Here is a 15,905-nt window from a genome sequence, read left to right as displayed (position 1 = left end):
TCTCCTCAGCTGGCCCACTGGCTAATAGACTCGTTCCACTGACTCTGCACTGCAGCAGCTATTCAGATAGTGAACCACAACTAAACAAAAAATCGTAGTCAGCATTTAGAAGCTTCATGTAAAATATAATCCTGTAGTTAATGAGCTTAACTGCTCTGTAGGTAACTTCTGATAAATACTGCCGTGCCACGCTTTAATGAATCATATGCACCCACCACAGACTGGATAATGGTGGAATTGGATTATATAGTTTAAAAATTTCAATTTAATCCATACAGACCTAATAAGACACTTCTTTATTGTTGCAATAAATAAGAGTATTGCCATTATTCTATATTAAAAAGCCAGACAGTGTTTACTGTGGCAGCACCATGGGACAAAAAAATATGAAATTATGTTTTGTTTTAAGCAATAGTTTTTTGTTATTGGAGCGTATGGGCAGAGGTATTAGAGATGTATGATTTCCACTACATAGAAACACAAGTGGAAATGATGAAGCAATATGTAGATTTAGGTGTATCTTTTCTTTTACCACACTTTGTTGTCTAGTTTGAGAAAGCAAAAACAATTCATTTCTCTGTTGAAATGAAAACCTGTAATTCAGTCCAGGGAAGTTCCTAGTCAACTGGACGTATGGAAAATCATAATCTAAGCAAGAAAACAAAAGCAGAAATGAAACCGATAGTGGATGAGTCAGCATGCTACCATTTAAATAAATAAATAAAATTCTAAATGCAAAGTCATGAATTTCTCCATAAGAATTAACATCGCACTCTGTAAAGCTGTCGCTGCATTCTATATAGAGGAAGTACATAATGATTCATTCAAGCATTGTCTCAATTCCCAAGCCTTAAATGATATGTCTACACCATACATATCCAATGTAGTCATGTATTTTGCAAGTTTCCTGAAATTACCACCAGCAATTTTGCTATAAATTGACTTATATAAATTGTCTGATTGACAAACTGAGTTTACTTCTGAAATCAAATTTGCAGTAAACAGGTGCAATATTATACTAAAGATCTATTCCTGACTTCCAAAAAACAAGCAAAAATACTCGGGCTGGGACTTAACCACACTAATTATGATTAATTAATTACAGAAAAAATAACAAGTTAAAAAAAATGCGTTTAATCGAACCTTTCTCAGTTCCCTAATTTTTGGCACACTGTAACAGCAATGAACTGTCCAGTCCAGTAGGTGGCGATAATGCACCTGAAGTCTGTTTTCCAGCAATGAAGAAGATACACAGGATGCACTCAGTGCAGAAACGTTGGACCAACATGGCGGCTTGGCCGCAAACTTTCTCTTTTATTATGAAAACTGTTCAGCAAAAAGTATTTCTGAAAACACGTGATGCAAGAAGTAAGCTGTCGTATCTGTCCTCATTTTATTTCAGTAACGGCTAGCTTAGATGTTTAACCAAAGTTTCTTGATTCGTCGCATCTCTGTATTTGCGCAAATGAGCTCCAGGGCGACGCACCATACAACAGTCCTGGTACTGGCAAACAGTGTAGCCATTCCATAATACACCGCTTTTCAAGACATTGAAAGCGCTTGAGAGTACAAAAAGTCTTAAAACATTGAATATAATCGCTACAAATGCACTTTGAGTTTGCACTAAACTGTGAATATAGCAGACAGATGAAAAATGCACACATAAATATAAATGAAACAACACACATTGTTAAGTTCACTTATGTCTATTGATCGATTCAGTCGTCAACCAAAATTTGCTTCTTATGTCAAATATTGCTATTTGTCAAAAATGAGATCCATCATGATGAATTAACTACAAGGCCTCTAATTAATTAGATTAATTTTCTAAATTGCATCAAACCACTAAAAAATATGTTTATGAATAAAAAAATGAAGACTAACCAAAGACAAATACCACGTACAGATCTTGCACTTGCATTGTGTATTTCAACATTACATTATTTTTCTCAATTCCCCCTTCAGCAATTAAGAAGAATACCAAGGTTTGCTGAATCCTGAGGGTCATGGATAATGTGTCCTCTAAATGGAGAGCAAGGCTACATTTCCACAGCCTCACCACAACTAGTTTTGCTCCTGAACCAGGCCACGGTTACAGTCGTCTCCACTGAGACGTGTAACATTAGAACAAACAAATCGATACTGTCAATTAGTCATTCTGACAGTTGACCCTGCTGCGTTCCACCGGCAAATTCAGCAGCTCAAAAAAAACAGCTTTCTAGCAACAATAATAAGGCAAAATGTGACGGCTAACTTATCTGTTTTCAAACAGCCCACTCAGGAATTTGGAGTTTTTGCAGCTGTGCAAGAATTACAACAAGACGACAGTGGACAGTATATCCAGTGAGGGCTGGCGAATGTGTCGGTTCTGCAAAACTGTTTTTATTTAAAGCAGGATCAGAGGATGTAGACAGGGTAAACATGTATGCTTTTTCCTCCACAGTACAAAGGATAATTTCCATAAATCACAATTGTATGCAGTTGTACATTCCAAAGCAACACGCTGAACAGTGAGGTAAATCAATATGTCTGTTTGGCCTTCAGTTTCATTTCACTTTATTCCTTCTCTGTCAACAAAATGCACATAACTCACAACGACAATCCTAAGCATCCAAACTGACTATAAAGCAGATCTTATGTTGACTTTTTTGAGCCCTCGCAAAAAATAACATAGATTTATACAATAACTAGGTCAAGGGTGTGTCAAGGATTATCGTCAAACACTCAATTTACTACAAAACCAGGACCAATTTTTTATTTTTTTGTCTGAGACCTTTGCAAAATGCAAGAATGAATATTTTAACTGCATCGCTGTGGTATAAGGAGTTTTTTTTCTATACATTAATAGAATTTTAATTTTGTACTTTACATATTAAACTATATGCAGACATGACCCATCTAAACCAACTCATGCCGACAAATCAAAACCAACTCATCTCTCTTGACTTTCACTGTTTTCTTTAGCGTCAAAAATCAGTCAATAGGCTTTTTGTTCTTGACCTTCCAAATAGAACTGAGGTGCCTGCAAATTCCTTCGTGTGCTATGTGACATGCTGGATGCAAAGAAAAGAAGGGTGGAAAAAGAGGACAGAAGAGGAGGCCGCTTTACAGTGCAGACCTTGAGATCAGGTCAGGATTTTGTGATGACCTAAGCATACTGCCAAATCCAGGGTTGTAGCTCAGCAATGTTGGGATCAAAGTGCTGAACGGAACTCTTGTCTGGCTCCATTTTCTCCCATTCAGTCACTGCCATTCCCAATCACTCACTACATTTGTTTACAAATGCACGAATCGCGCCTGCACATACCAAATAAGCAACAACTGACTCAACGGTCAAACCAAAAAATCTGTGGAATATTTTCAATGAAGACAAAACTCCAAAAGTGTGAACTGACTTGTATTAGTTAACACTTGGTCCAATTTGTCCAAAATGATGAAACAAACGGCTTTTACGACTTGTACTCATAAATTTGGCAGTGTACAGAGGGTCTTCGGTTTATGACGCCCTCGACCTATGGCGTTAAATCTTTATATGGAAGTAGTTGGTGAGCAAAGTGGCTGAATTTGTCATCACATGGCGCTATAATACAGCTTTGTTTACACTCACCAGTTGTACACCACCTTGGATTGTGCTACATTTGGTAACTTTTTTCCCTTCATTATGGCTCCCAAGCATGATCAAGTAGCTCAAGTTGTAAAATTAGTGCAACTTATTTTTTTTCTTGTAAAATGACTCAGACATGTAAGTCAGTGGTATTCATGACTGTTCCAAAGAACTGATCGATATCGTGATGCACATGACGGCATTGTTTACATTTTCGTCGAAGTTCCGACTTACAGCGAAAATTGACTTACGTTGGACTGTAGGAACGGAACTCCAACGTAACTCGAGGCCCCCCTGTTCATGACCTTTTGCCCCATTGCTGTACAAAGGAAATACATAACATTGCACACATTAACTCCAAAACTTAGGTCAAACAAAACCAGGTTGCTGTCGAAAATGAGGACTAGTTCTCAACTAACTTACCTGGTAAAATAAAGATTAATTAAATAATTAAATAACTTCAGCATAAGCTCGTTTGTCCAGCACTCCATCTTAAAGGGAAGTTTTTGCTTTCATTGGACAAACTCTTCAAGTCGCTGCAGTTATTTGGCACACCCAAACCCTCATCAAAATGTACAGTACATGCCCGTGGTGTGCAGTTGCAGAGTGAACCACATATTTGCAGATTTTGTTTGTGTTTATACATCCCAGATTCTGTTTATATGCAGGGCCCCAGGCCTCAGGTCTCTAGATGCATGGAATTCATGTCTTTGCTTTGCCCATTTAGTTGCTTAGCTTCACATATGCATTAACCAGATTTCTGATTATGTTTGGTTTGCTTCCGAAAGAACCAAACGCTTTCCACAGAGGTTCGTGTGATTCTGCTCCAAATGCATTTGCCAGGCCCCCAGAAATAAATCACAGGAAGTCTCTGGCAGAATGTAAAGGTGATTTATAGTAATAAATGTGTCATTTCCGTTTAGTGTTTCAGTAGAAGTTCCTTATTTTCACAGCAATTTGACATTATGTGCTCTGCAATATTTGGTTTTAATTTTTTATTTATTTTTCAAAAAATACATAACATCATGTAACAATTCTTCTACCCCAGGCCCAATAATAAAAAAATCTTTATTTTTCCAATCTTTCTGCAAAGAGATTCTACAAAGAAATTCATGAGAAAAATGCCTTCAAGTATCACTCGAAGGCATTTTTCTCATGAATTTTGTTATCATCATCAAATGCAGCCAACACCAGTGTGGATTCTCCTCAGCCTGAAAGAGCACTGTTTCTGTATCCAGATTACATTGCTTTATATATTTCTTCAAGAATGAAACACGTGCCAGGTACTTTATTATAAATGTATAGTCTATGATTAATTTAGAAGATGCAAGAAAGAGAGAAGAATAAATTAGAACATTGTATAAATATTGCATTTGTGGCCAATGAAAAGATGATTCTTTTTATGCTCATTTCAATTCATAAGCTGGGGTTCCTTTAAGAGTTCACGGTCACTCGTATTCATTCTATCATCTCCTGTCTGGTTTCAGCCTGATGAAACATGCTTGCAGGCGGCAGCCCCAGTAGAACAGCAGCGTGGGGTTCTGCTGGCCTGGCCACAGCGCTCTGACTTAAATTACACCGAGCACTGTAACAGTTTGCACGTCTGTACCTGCCAAAACCTCCCCACAAAAGCCGTTCATCTCACCTCCACCAGACAAGCTGAGATGGTGGCAGAGTTCAGAGTCAGGTCATTTCATATTGGAAGACCCAAATCTCAAAGGTGGTGCAGCGGCTCCTGAGCTGTAACTATATCGAGAAAGCGCCAGAGGCCTGATGTATTTTGCACCGACGGCACAGGAGCTTCATGTGTGTTGTTGTCTTATAAATCTGGACAGGAATTATTTCACAGTCTTTTGGGCTTAGGCATGAGAAAACCAATAGACTCCTTTGTGTTGCACCTACTGATGCTCGCTCAGACAGTGAAAGGGCTCTGTTGCCACATTAATTCACTGTAAAAGAGGTAGTAGGTGTTGTGTAAAATGCTATCTGCCTCTTTGCAAACCAAGCTGTACAACCACCTGCCACAAACACAATGCACTGGTTAGCTACAAGGGGAGAAGAGCTGATTAGTTGAAGCTTTTTAAAGCCTGGAGACATGATGAACCTGATCTGTGCCATTAATACAAACAAAAGTCATGCTAAAAATATTTTTTATGTTGTCTGTTCAGTTCTTTTCCCTACAGATGAATGAATTGAGTGCATTAGCACATATGAAACTTGCACGTGTACTAGACTACATTACATAGGTACTGAGTGCTCATAAAGCCTCCTCTAAAGCCTGTGAACTTGCACCACCGTTCAAAGTTTGGGGTCACCCAGGCAATTTCATGTTTTCCATGAAAACTCACACATTCATTCATGTGCTGACATAACTGCACAAGGGTTTCCTAATCAATAATTAGCGTTTCAACACCATTAGCTAACACAATGTAGCATTAGAACACAGGAATGATGGTTGCTGGAAATGGGCCTCTGTGTAGATATCTAGATATTCCATTAAAAATCAGCCTTTTCTAGTCATTTACCACATAAACAATGTCTAGACTGTATATTTCTGATTAATTTAGTGCTATCTTCATTGAAAAAAATAACTTTTTTTTCAAAGCTAAGGGCATTTCTAAGTGACCCCAAACTTTTGATCGGTCGTGTATATTAATAACAAATTGGATTAATAATTTTGTCTTATCTGTGAGTGTATGTTTTTTCAGGATCATAAATCTAAATTATTGTGGAGCTAAAGACGTATTGGATAGCTGAAACCCATTTTCAATTCCAGGTGAAAATGTAACGTGGACAATTCATACTGGGATCATCCATGAGTCCAGTGTTAATGTGAGCTGCAAAGTTTCATGTGGGTCAGAGTGTAATCCTGACTAACACTGACCATTTGATGGTACATTGTGAAACTGATTAACCTGTGCCATGATTACATGAATTAAAAAACAAAGATCGGAGAGCAGCTCTACACCTGATGGAGTGAGGAAATTACATTTGATTAGCTTAGAATTAGTTCAAAGACCTTTAGCTACACTTACAGTTCGAAACAAAAGTTTACATACACTAATGAAGACCATGTATATCAGTCTTGAGTTTCTAATGACTTCTGTAACTCTAAGCTCTCCATCATAGAAGCATTAAAACAGATCCGTCTTTGTCATAAAATCACTTATGCATTTTGGTTCTTTCATAGATTTATTACAGGTTTTCTTTAAAAAAAAATGACTGTGTTAATCTAATTTTCTTTGTAGCTCGGCTGCTTACCTTTCTGTGGGTGATTGCAACTGACTACAGCTGATGACTCTTCTGAGCCAATTTAGGTAGGGCCAATTTGATACACTCATCAGACTCAGTCGCAGATGCTACAACTGGATAGTATTAGCACAGATCTGAAAATGCAGTTCAAGGACTTGTACAATTCAGGCTAGTTACTTGGAGCCACAGATCCCAAAATCAACTGTGCAAGCAATTGTTTTTAAATATATAGTGCATATCACAGTTGTGTCACTAAAACACAACCGATCACCTGCTGTAAAGAGAGAGTTGATCAGGATGGTTCAGAGCTAACCAAGAACGACAAAAAAGCAGGTCTACAATGAATTAGAATCTGTTGAACCCGGAATCAGTGTCGAAAGCCAAGTGTGCTTTGTATTGCCATGGGCTGAGAGGCTGCTGTGCAAGTTGGAAGACCCTTCTGTAGAAGTGGCATCTTAAAGCTGGACTGAAGTTTGTTGCTAAGCATATGGACAAAGAAAAGGCTTTCTGGAGAACTCCTCTGTATTCAGATGAAACAAAAATGGAGCTATTTGGCCACACAGAAACTAAGGCCTTTAACCAGAAGAACACCATGCCCACCATCAAGCAGGGTGGTGGCAGTATTATGCTCTGTGGCTGTTTTGGAATAATGACAAAGAAGGATTACTTCCACATTCTTCAGGAAAACCTAAAATCACCAGCCAGAAGGCTTTGTGTTTGAACATGCAATGACCCCGAACATGTCTCAAAAATTGTAAAACAACAAAAATTAAAAATAGCTGAATTGGGCTAAAGTTAAGGCTTTAGCCTAGTCTCCCCAAAGTCCTGACTTAAGCCTGTGTCAGAAAGCCAACAAATTCTGACACCAATTCTGCCAAGAGGAGTAGTCAAAGATACAACCAGAAGCTTGTGGATGGCTACCAAAAGCACCTAAGTGAGGTGAGAAAGTCAATTTAATCTATATTAGCAATGCTGTATATATATTTTTGACCCACCATATTTTGTCATATTTCTACAAGATTTGTAATATATCTATGAAAGAACCAAAATGCAGAAGAAGAATAGACATATGCTTCAATGGAAATTCAGTCAAACGAGTCATTAGAAGTTTGAGACTGCCATGATGTGAATGGTCTTTACATGTGTATGTAAACTTTAGACATAACTGTACATTCTGACCTGCTGTCTAAAGCTAAAGTGGAAATTTTTCATTTGACATTGTGCCTTCAACATTATCAATAGATTCTCTTTGTGACAAAGCAGCTGTCTGGACTCCAACTAAACTTCAATAAACACCATTTTTCCTGAGTGACTGCTTATTTGTAAATGCAAATAGACACAATCTGAGAACTCAACTTCCACAGGGAAAGTCTGAGCGATTTATGAATGGCTCTGATAACAGACACAACAAAGGGGAAGATAAAATGGCTCAATATATTTTCTCTTGAGCTCAGATAATAATTTATCGTCGACACTGAGTAGCAGCAGCTGTCCTAATACCACTTCACTTCTGCTGTTAACATCGAAACATTTCTGCCGCAACCGCTCGACGACAGGAGTGTCTGAGCATGCTCAGAAATCTCTGACAGGGCGACTCTTAGACGGGTAGGTAGTCTGATAACAGTGGGAATTTCAAACGGGGCAGTTCGCGTTGGAGAGCTCTCTGCTTCTCCGAGAGGCAATTTACGAATACAACAATTTCAACAAACCCATTGAGCTCTCCTACGCTCTCTTGACTGCCAAACACCCAGTAACCATTGTGCTCCAAACACTTGTCCATGCTTCCCTCCCACTCACCCAATCACCTGCGTTGCTTACATATAGTTTAGAATTGCCAATTCCTTGCTATTTCAAACTGACTGAGACATGAATTTGAGTCTGAAATGAGAACCGGCAAAGTGTTTCCAAAATGGGATCCATGCCACTTTGGCAATTGCGTTGTGGATCACGTTTTCGCCTAAGGAGATGAAGGCTACAGTATAGTACATGGAAACTAATGATTTAGCAGATATTCACAACTCCTTTTTTGTCCTCGTTTTGAGAGCAACATTATCATTAATATACTTGAAGTTTTGTTTGCTGACTTGCTGAATGATAGTTTAATCTTTGCTTTCTTTTAGCTCCATCTTTGGTCACCTCCTGAGGCAAATATCTGTTTTTTGTTGGGGTTTTTTGTTGCTAAATGCTCTACTATATTGACCAGATGCTAACTGTACCTGCCTCTCTTTCCAAATGGGTTTTTTAGGACAAATTATTGCCTCAATGAGAGCGATGAGACTCAAACAAAATAGCAGTAAAACAAAGAGAAGAAAATCATAAAACTCCATTAAATCCAGGTGATATGACTTCCCCCCCCAACCTATTCTGCAATGTAATTTGAAAAACTCATATATTGAGTTCAAAAACCTCTACTATATGTTCAGAGAGCCAGCATTACTAGGTATTTCCCCTCCACTGGTGGCTCCTATGATGAGCTACCAGAGGAAACGCACTGGCTGAATGCTAAAGAGCTACTTTGGTACATCGCTGTCCCTTCACTAACACTCAAAATAAAATGGCTTTGTATCACCCCTGGTTTGCATGCTGAGCCGGCTACAGGCACTTAGAAATGACAAATTTGGTCAAGCGGCATATACATAGAAATATTTTCTCCATTCCAACACAGAGGACTTTAAATATAGTGGCTCGCCTGGCATTGAAAATTATTTGTGACCCAGCACTTATTGTGGCTCTCCTGGTGTGTTGGAGGTGTGTGATGAATGAGATTCACTAATATGGGGAGACATTTCGGTGGCGTGCAATTTTAGATCCCCCGTATTGTGCCAGCTAAGTGTACAAGTTAAGGTCTACTGCATATTCTCCTCAGTAATTATAGTCTGCACCCATGTATAATAAATTCAGTGTATAATACGCCCAAGCAGCATCCCAGAATAATGCACAAGTCAGGATTGTTTTCTGCATGTGCTTTCTTCCATTTAGCAAAGATGTAGAGGAGAACTGACACCCCTCCTCCCAGCTCATTATTTTAATTTAAAACACACTGTCACTTATTATCCACTTTGACTGCATATGAGGATAAACTTTTCCCATTCTCTCCTCTGCTTTATTTTCTCCCCCTGCAAATTAAGTATGTAATGCAATACTCCACAAAAAACCAGCAGGGTGCAGACATGAGCTTTCTGTAAAAATAATCTCTATCGAAATAATCTTACTGAGATTGACTTTAACAGTGAACTTTATACAGTGTGAAGCAATGCGCGCTGCAATAAGCTCTCATATATTCCAGCAGCGTGGGTCCGTGTGAGTGGTCGCAGGGATGACGAGGAGCGTGTTTTTTCCACGCAACTCTGTCAGATTAGGAAATCTGACGTTCGTAGCCCTACTTGTGCGCGGACAGAGGCAAAGTGGGTGTACACACTAGTTGTGCTGTGTGTCTCTCCACGGCGCTTCGGCTTCAGATGAGCTCACCCAGCCGATGCGCACATCGGAGCAGCCTACCAATGTGAGAAGGCGCAAGGACAGCGAGCAGCAGCCTGGCGTAGTCACAGAGAAGTGTGGATGATTTTTTGTTGTTGTTGTTGCGCAAAAACGCGTGCAGGATTGTGCGTAAAACTGGAGAGATTGTGGATTTGTTGCTTGTCTGGATGGCTTGGGATCCACTCTTTTATTTTTACAGTCGGGACTGGACTTGGGGCTGAGCCGCTGATGAGAAGAAGCCCACTTTAAACAGTGTTCATTTTCTTTCTCTCTCTTTTTCCCTCTCTTCTTTACACCTCCCTCTCTCTCACACACACACACTCTCTCTCTCTTCATAAAATGCCTGAATTTCGCTCATCATACACTGTCCAGTTCAAGCCAGGCTGCTCATTTGGAAGGACGCCAGACCTCCAGCCTCTCAAATCTGCAAGTTCAGTCCAATAAATTGTGACATTGTCTGTCAAGCCTCGGAATAAGAAATCGATACTACAGAAAAGAGACGCGATATTCTTCCGGAATTTTAACGATCTATCTCCCCCCTCACACTCTCGATATCCTTATAAATATGCGATTTGCTCGGATTAGGATGGTTTGGTCCAGCTTCACGCTTTTTTAGCTGGAGCAGAGCTGATAGTGACTGATTATTGCTGTTGATTTTGTCCATGCAAGACTCGGGGTGGAAACATGTCTGGCCACTTCTTTGAGAGGATCACTGCTATCAGAGATGGCATTCTGGTCCAGCACTTCGGTTTTTACCTCTAAAGTGCCCCGGAAAATCTTATTCATGTTCACCCTCTCCCTCTCTGTCACCTACTTGTTCTATAGCTTGATGAGCTGCTACAACTCGCTGCAGTTCCCTCTGCAAGAGAACTATGTGTATCAGGGGAGGCTGGTGACGGAGGAGACAACTTTTGTGACATTGAGGGAGAAACTTTATTCCGCTTCCCAGGGCTTCACCGAATTCACCGAGGCCGAGAGGACGACCTCGGTTTCCATCCTGCAGGAGCATGCTGAGGCCGAACAAAGGACAGTGGAGTGGATTAGGACTCAGGCGTCTCCGACTAAATCGGCGGCGGCGGCAGCGTACCGCACCACCGCGCTGGAGAGGGAGCACCAGGAATTCAGCACCACGGACAGCGAACTCAGGGTGAACTGCACGTCGGATTACGGGGAGAAGAAACTTCCCCAAGCCATCATCATCGGGGTGAAGAAAGGGGGAACCAGAGCCCTGCTGGAGGCTCTCAGGGTGCATCCCGACGTGAGGGCTGTTGGAAATGAGCCACATTTCTTTGACAGGAACTATGAGAAGGGGCTGGATTGGTACAGGTGAGTCCCTATGCCCAGGTATTTGTCAGAGGACTTCACTGGTGATGTGCGTAAAAATGTCACAAACACTTACACTTTATGTTTTTGTTTGTTTTTTTTTAAATCATCACGCTTCAAAAAAAAAAAAGAAAAAACAAGTATTTTACAGCTTTCCACAAATACTTTATTTCTCTGACAGTGCTAGCATGCACATCCATCACAGTGGACACCATGTGTGGCTGTAAATGCAATGTTGCATTCAAATGCAAACTTTCCAACTTGTCTGCACTCCCATTTGCATCCTCTACACTAAAATATTCAGGCACACATGAGTAGGATTCAATGGCAGGCCGAAACTGTGGGAAAATGTAACAAACACCATATAATAATGCACACAAGCTTGCTAATGGCAGTCTAAAACATATTACAGCTCTGATATGGTCTTGCACAACAGCAAATGGACTGAGCTCTACAATTTTAGAGTCAGTTTTATTATAAGGCATAAAACAGCATGTTGCAGTGCATGGTTTGTAGAGACACCGAACCCCATTTGAGGTTTCACAGTCCTCAGCAAAGAGTTTGACATCAAACCTCAGGTCTGTCTGTCACATATCAAATGATGTTCGGTCAAATTTAGACCTTTGACAGTTCATAAATGCAGACCAAATTCATAATGCAAATTCACACAGAGGAGTGTCACTATGTAGCTGAAGGATTTCTAAACCTTTTAAATGTTGTTTTTATCCTCTATATTAAAATATTTCGTTTTGTTATTGAAATGTTTAGGTCAAATAAGAAGGAATGTCAATTAAAAGAATAATCACAGGGTGTTTGTATTTAATGATTAAGGCTGTGTCGGTAATCTTCACGTTTTTCATTTCTGACATTGAAAACAAACAAAAAAAATGACAGCTCATTATTTCTCAGTTGTGCTTTTCTTCATGATCTCTCTCAAATACATGCACACACAGTCACGGATTAAGAGAAGGCCAATTTTTCCTACATTTTTGAGTGATGCATATCTAATAGATTAATAATTATTCATGCACGCTGTTATCCAGTTTATATGTACATACATGGATGCTGTACATTCCTAAATTGAGAAGGAATAGCATAATTTTTCCCCCCGTTCTGTTTTGATGTTACAAGTCTGCCATTTCTCCTCTTTTCACATTGAACCCATCAATTACTGGAGCGTCTGCTTCACATAAACAGCACATAGTCTGAATGTGTGTGAATAGTGCCACAAGTGCTGCATTTCTTCAAACACCTCCCTTCTGCTTTGCAGCTGGCTGTCAAACATGTGTGTTCTGTTTACACCAGCTTTTATGCGTGTGATGGTTGACATTCACTTTGACTCCGGCTTTATTAGCCATAGAAGAGCCTGTTTATCACTAATGTGTTTATGGGAGGAAAAATCAATTTGAGGGTTCACTCATGGTCAGCTGGTCATGGCTCAGTTCGCCGTCGTTCTCCCATAATAATGTTTGACCAGAGGAATTGTCTAATGGAGTCAATGAGCTGATGAGAATGACGCTGACTCAAAGTCCCTTCTGTTCCTCTGGAGGACTGAGTCTGTTATGCCGGTGTTTGGGTTGTGGAACATCTGCTTTCATCTCGCCGCGTAGACATGGGAGCTCTCGGCTGTTCATTTAGCCTGTGTTAATGCAAGCTGTTTCATTATGCTTACGGTGAAAGGCTCATTAGACAGGAGGATGACATGCTTACATAAATAATAATAAATATGCGTGTGTGTTTTGAGGCCCCAGAGCCAAATATTGTCAAAAAGGAGCACTCCTTTTATATCTGCCATTGTCCCGTTTCGAACATTCAACTTTGAATGACACATTTAAAGAGGAAAATACGCCAAACAAGCAGCCTAAAAGCAGGGGACACATCTAGATGTTTTGGTTTGCTTTGATGGTGACGGAAAATGGATAAATAGTCCAAAATATTCATGAGTTGAGCCAGTATTTCTCAGCGATGTAAAAACTCAGTCAGGCAGTTTGTTTGTTTCTAAACGATGCATTATACCACATCTCTCTTCTCTGTCCGTGATGCTCTGGCTAATGTGCACTTAATGGAAGTGGAATTATGATCACTTACAGATGTTTGCAACCGTTTGACATCGGTGTAGTTGAATGAGAGCAGTAATCTCATAAAATGTGATTCATAAATTTGGGCCTGTCTTCAAAACACCTGCTCCACATTTTGATGGATATGATGGAAGAACTATAGAGAATGCAACCCAAAGACATGTAGGCGCATGACTGTTCAGGCTCTCCTGCCTGTGGGTTTTTGTGCTCAGGGCCGGTATTGACTAAGCACACTTGTCCTTTACAGTTTACTACACAGTCCTACACATATTCAGACTTAGTAATCTTTAGAAAGAATTCAGATTGTGTGTTTCGTGTGCATCAGTGAGAGCTACAGACAGAAAATTGTCCATTCTGAACAGTAAAAAGCTGTGTTTGTTTGACAAATGGTGTATTAAGGTTCAAGGTAATTGGCTGTTGAGACAAAAGTGAAATGTTTTCTGGGAAGTTTGAGTTTCTGTGTCACTTTGTTGGGTGAGAGGATGCAAGGTACTGCTTAAACCTGCACAGAAAATGATAAATAATAAAAACAAATAAGCATAATATATGGACCAGATGACAAAAAAGGAGTTAAAAATAATCAAAAATGTCATTTTTATGAATATAACGTGTATGAGTGAATGTTGATTGTGCCCTGATTCAGTTTCTATTGTTGGATCCCTTCATAAGCATCACATAATGCCTTTTTTTTTTACTGCTATTAATAGTTTAGGCTGTGAAATGTCGAAACCTCTGAGTAGATTTGAAAGCATCTGAGGAGCTGGAATCGCAGATTTTTTTCTCTGTTTTGTCACGATAAATGGTTAAACCTATGTTTGTAATTCTGTTGAACTTTCTCACGCAGTCAGATCGATCTCCATGGTGCAGTGCCAGTGCTGGAGAAAGGTCTGACTGCATCCATTATCATTCTGCTGTAGGGGGGAAAAAATGCTCTGGCTTGCTTGTATTTCTTTAAACCAATCATAAATGTTGTGGGTGGAGTTAAGCCCAGGATGCAGCCATGGTGGTCCTGCATATTAGTGTCAGATCAAACAATGTCATTAAACTGGTTAAATTTCAGCATATTATTTTGGTAGCAAAGTGGATTTTGGAAAGAAGTAAAAAAGACTATTAAAAATGCACATATAATAAGTTTGACATGACTTGATTTCCATATAGTTCTATTTGAAAATGATGTTTTTACTGCTCTTAAATGTTTTTCTCATTCGATCCATACTAAATAAATGAGGAAAGCTAATTTGCAGTACATGCTAGGTAGGTAATATGTCATTATGTATCAGAATCAAAGCTGAAAGTTTCCCCAGTCCTTAAGAGAACAAGAAGGGAAAAATGATGATTTCAGACCTTTGGAGTTTTTAAACGGAACTTTGGCTACTTGTTGGAATCGTAGTGCGAGTATAAATTTGCTCCGTAAAATATTTCACTTGTGGATGCGACTCGAAGCCTCATGTAAATTCTAGAAGTGAAATGCAAAATTTCTACATAAATCCACCACACATCTTATATTCACATCAGGACTCCCAGCCTAGTGTGGGTCTGGTATGAGCCTCCATAGACGGATGCAGACTGGTGATTGGTGCTGGGTTCTTTTTTTCATTTATTTCTAATTTTTTTTTAAACTCTCTTGGATAGTTTTTCCACTGTGTTTTGGGCTTACTTGAACAAGCAATTTGCAATGTAGTGCCATCATTACCGCACACAGAGGACTTTCATCAGCCAATTGGCACTTCTAATGTTGCCGCTATTTCTGAGTAAAAAGGATGAGCCATTACCACGTGGATTTAACTTATCTAGTCTCTTGAGCTTGCCTCAACCTGGTGCAAATGCCCATCCTGGAATAGGAATTATTTGATGCATGATGACCAATGCAGCAACTGTTCGCTGCAGCTCTGTGCCAGTGTTCATATATACTATCGTGGGAGGATAATGTGCCTCATAAATTGTGCTAAAGAATGTAATTGATTATCAGTCATACGTTAGGATTTGTACCTGCTGTGAGTCAACATTCTCGGCAGAAATTCTCACTCTTTAGACCGGCCTAATGAGGACCTATTAGTGAGGCTGACTGTTTGGTATTTTCGTCACTTTCGCAAAATGTCAAACAATTGTGTTCACATTAATGTTAACTAATAGCGTTTATAAAGAGTGAGTGCCATAGCAAGAATCTATAA

General features: G+C 39.6%; 1 protein-coding gene across 1 annotated transcript in view; it reads left to right on the top strand.

Moving 5' to 3' along the window:
* The first annotated feature begins 10,101 nt into the window (after positions 1–10,101).
* Positions 10,102–15,905, top strand: part of hs3st4 (heparan sulfate (glucosamine) 3-O-sulfotransferase 4) — a 90,797-nt gene continuing 84,993 nt past the window's right edge. The window contains exon 1 of the mRNA XM_022195149.2: positions 10,102–11,659. Coding sequence (XP_022050841.1) covers positions 11,058–11,659 — 602 coding nt within the window. The 5' untranslated portion in view covers positions 10,102–11,057. The remainder of the gene's footprint in view (positions 11,660–15,905) is intronic.

Source organism: Acanthochromis polyacanthus, chromosome 21 (assembly GCF_021347895.1).
Source record: "Acanthochromis polyacanthus isolate Apoly-LR-REF ecotype Palm Island chromosome 21, KAUST_Apoly_ChrSc, whole genome shotgun sequence".
Classification (NCBI taxonomy): domain Eukaryota; kingdom Metazoa; phylum Chordata; class Actinopteri; family Pomacentridae; genus Acanthochromis; species Acanthochromis polyacanthus.
The sequence above is the reverse complement of the archived record's forward strand: the minus strand, read 5'-3'. Positions and strand labels throughout refer to the sequence as shown.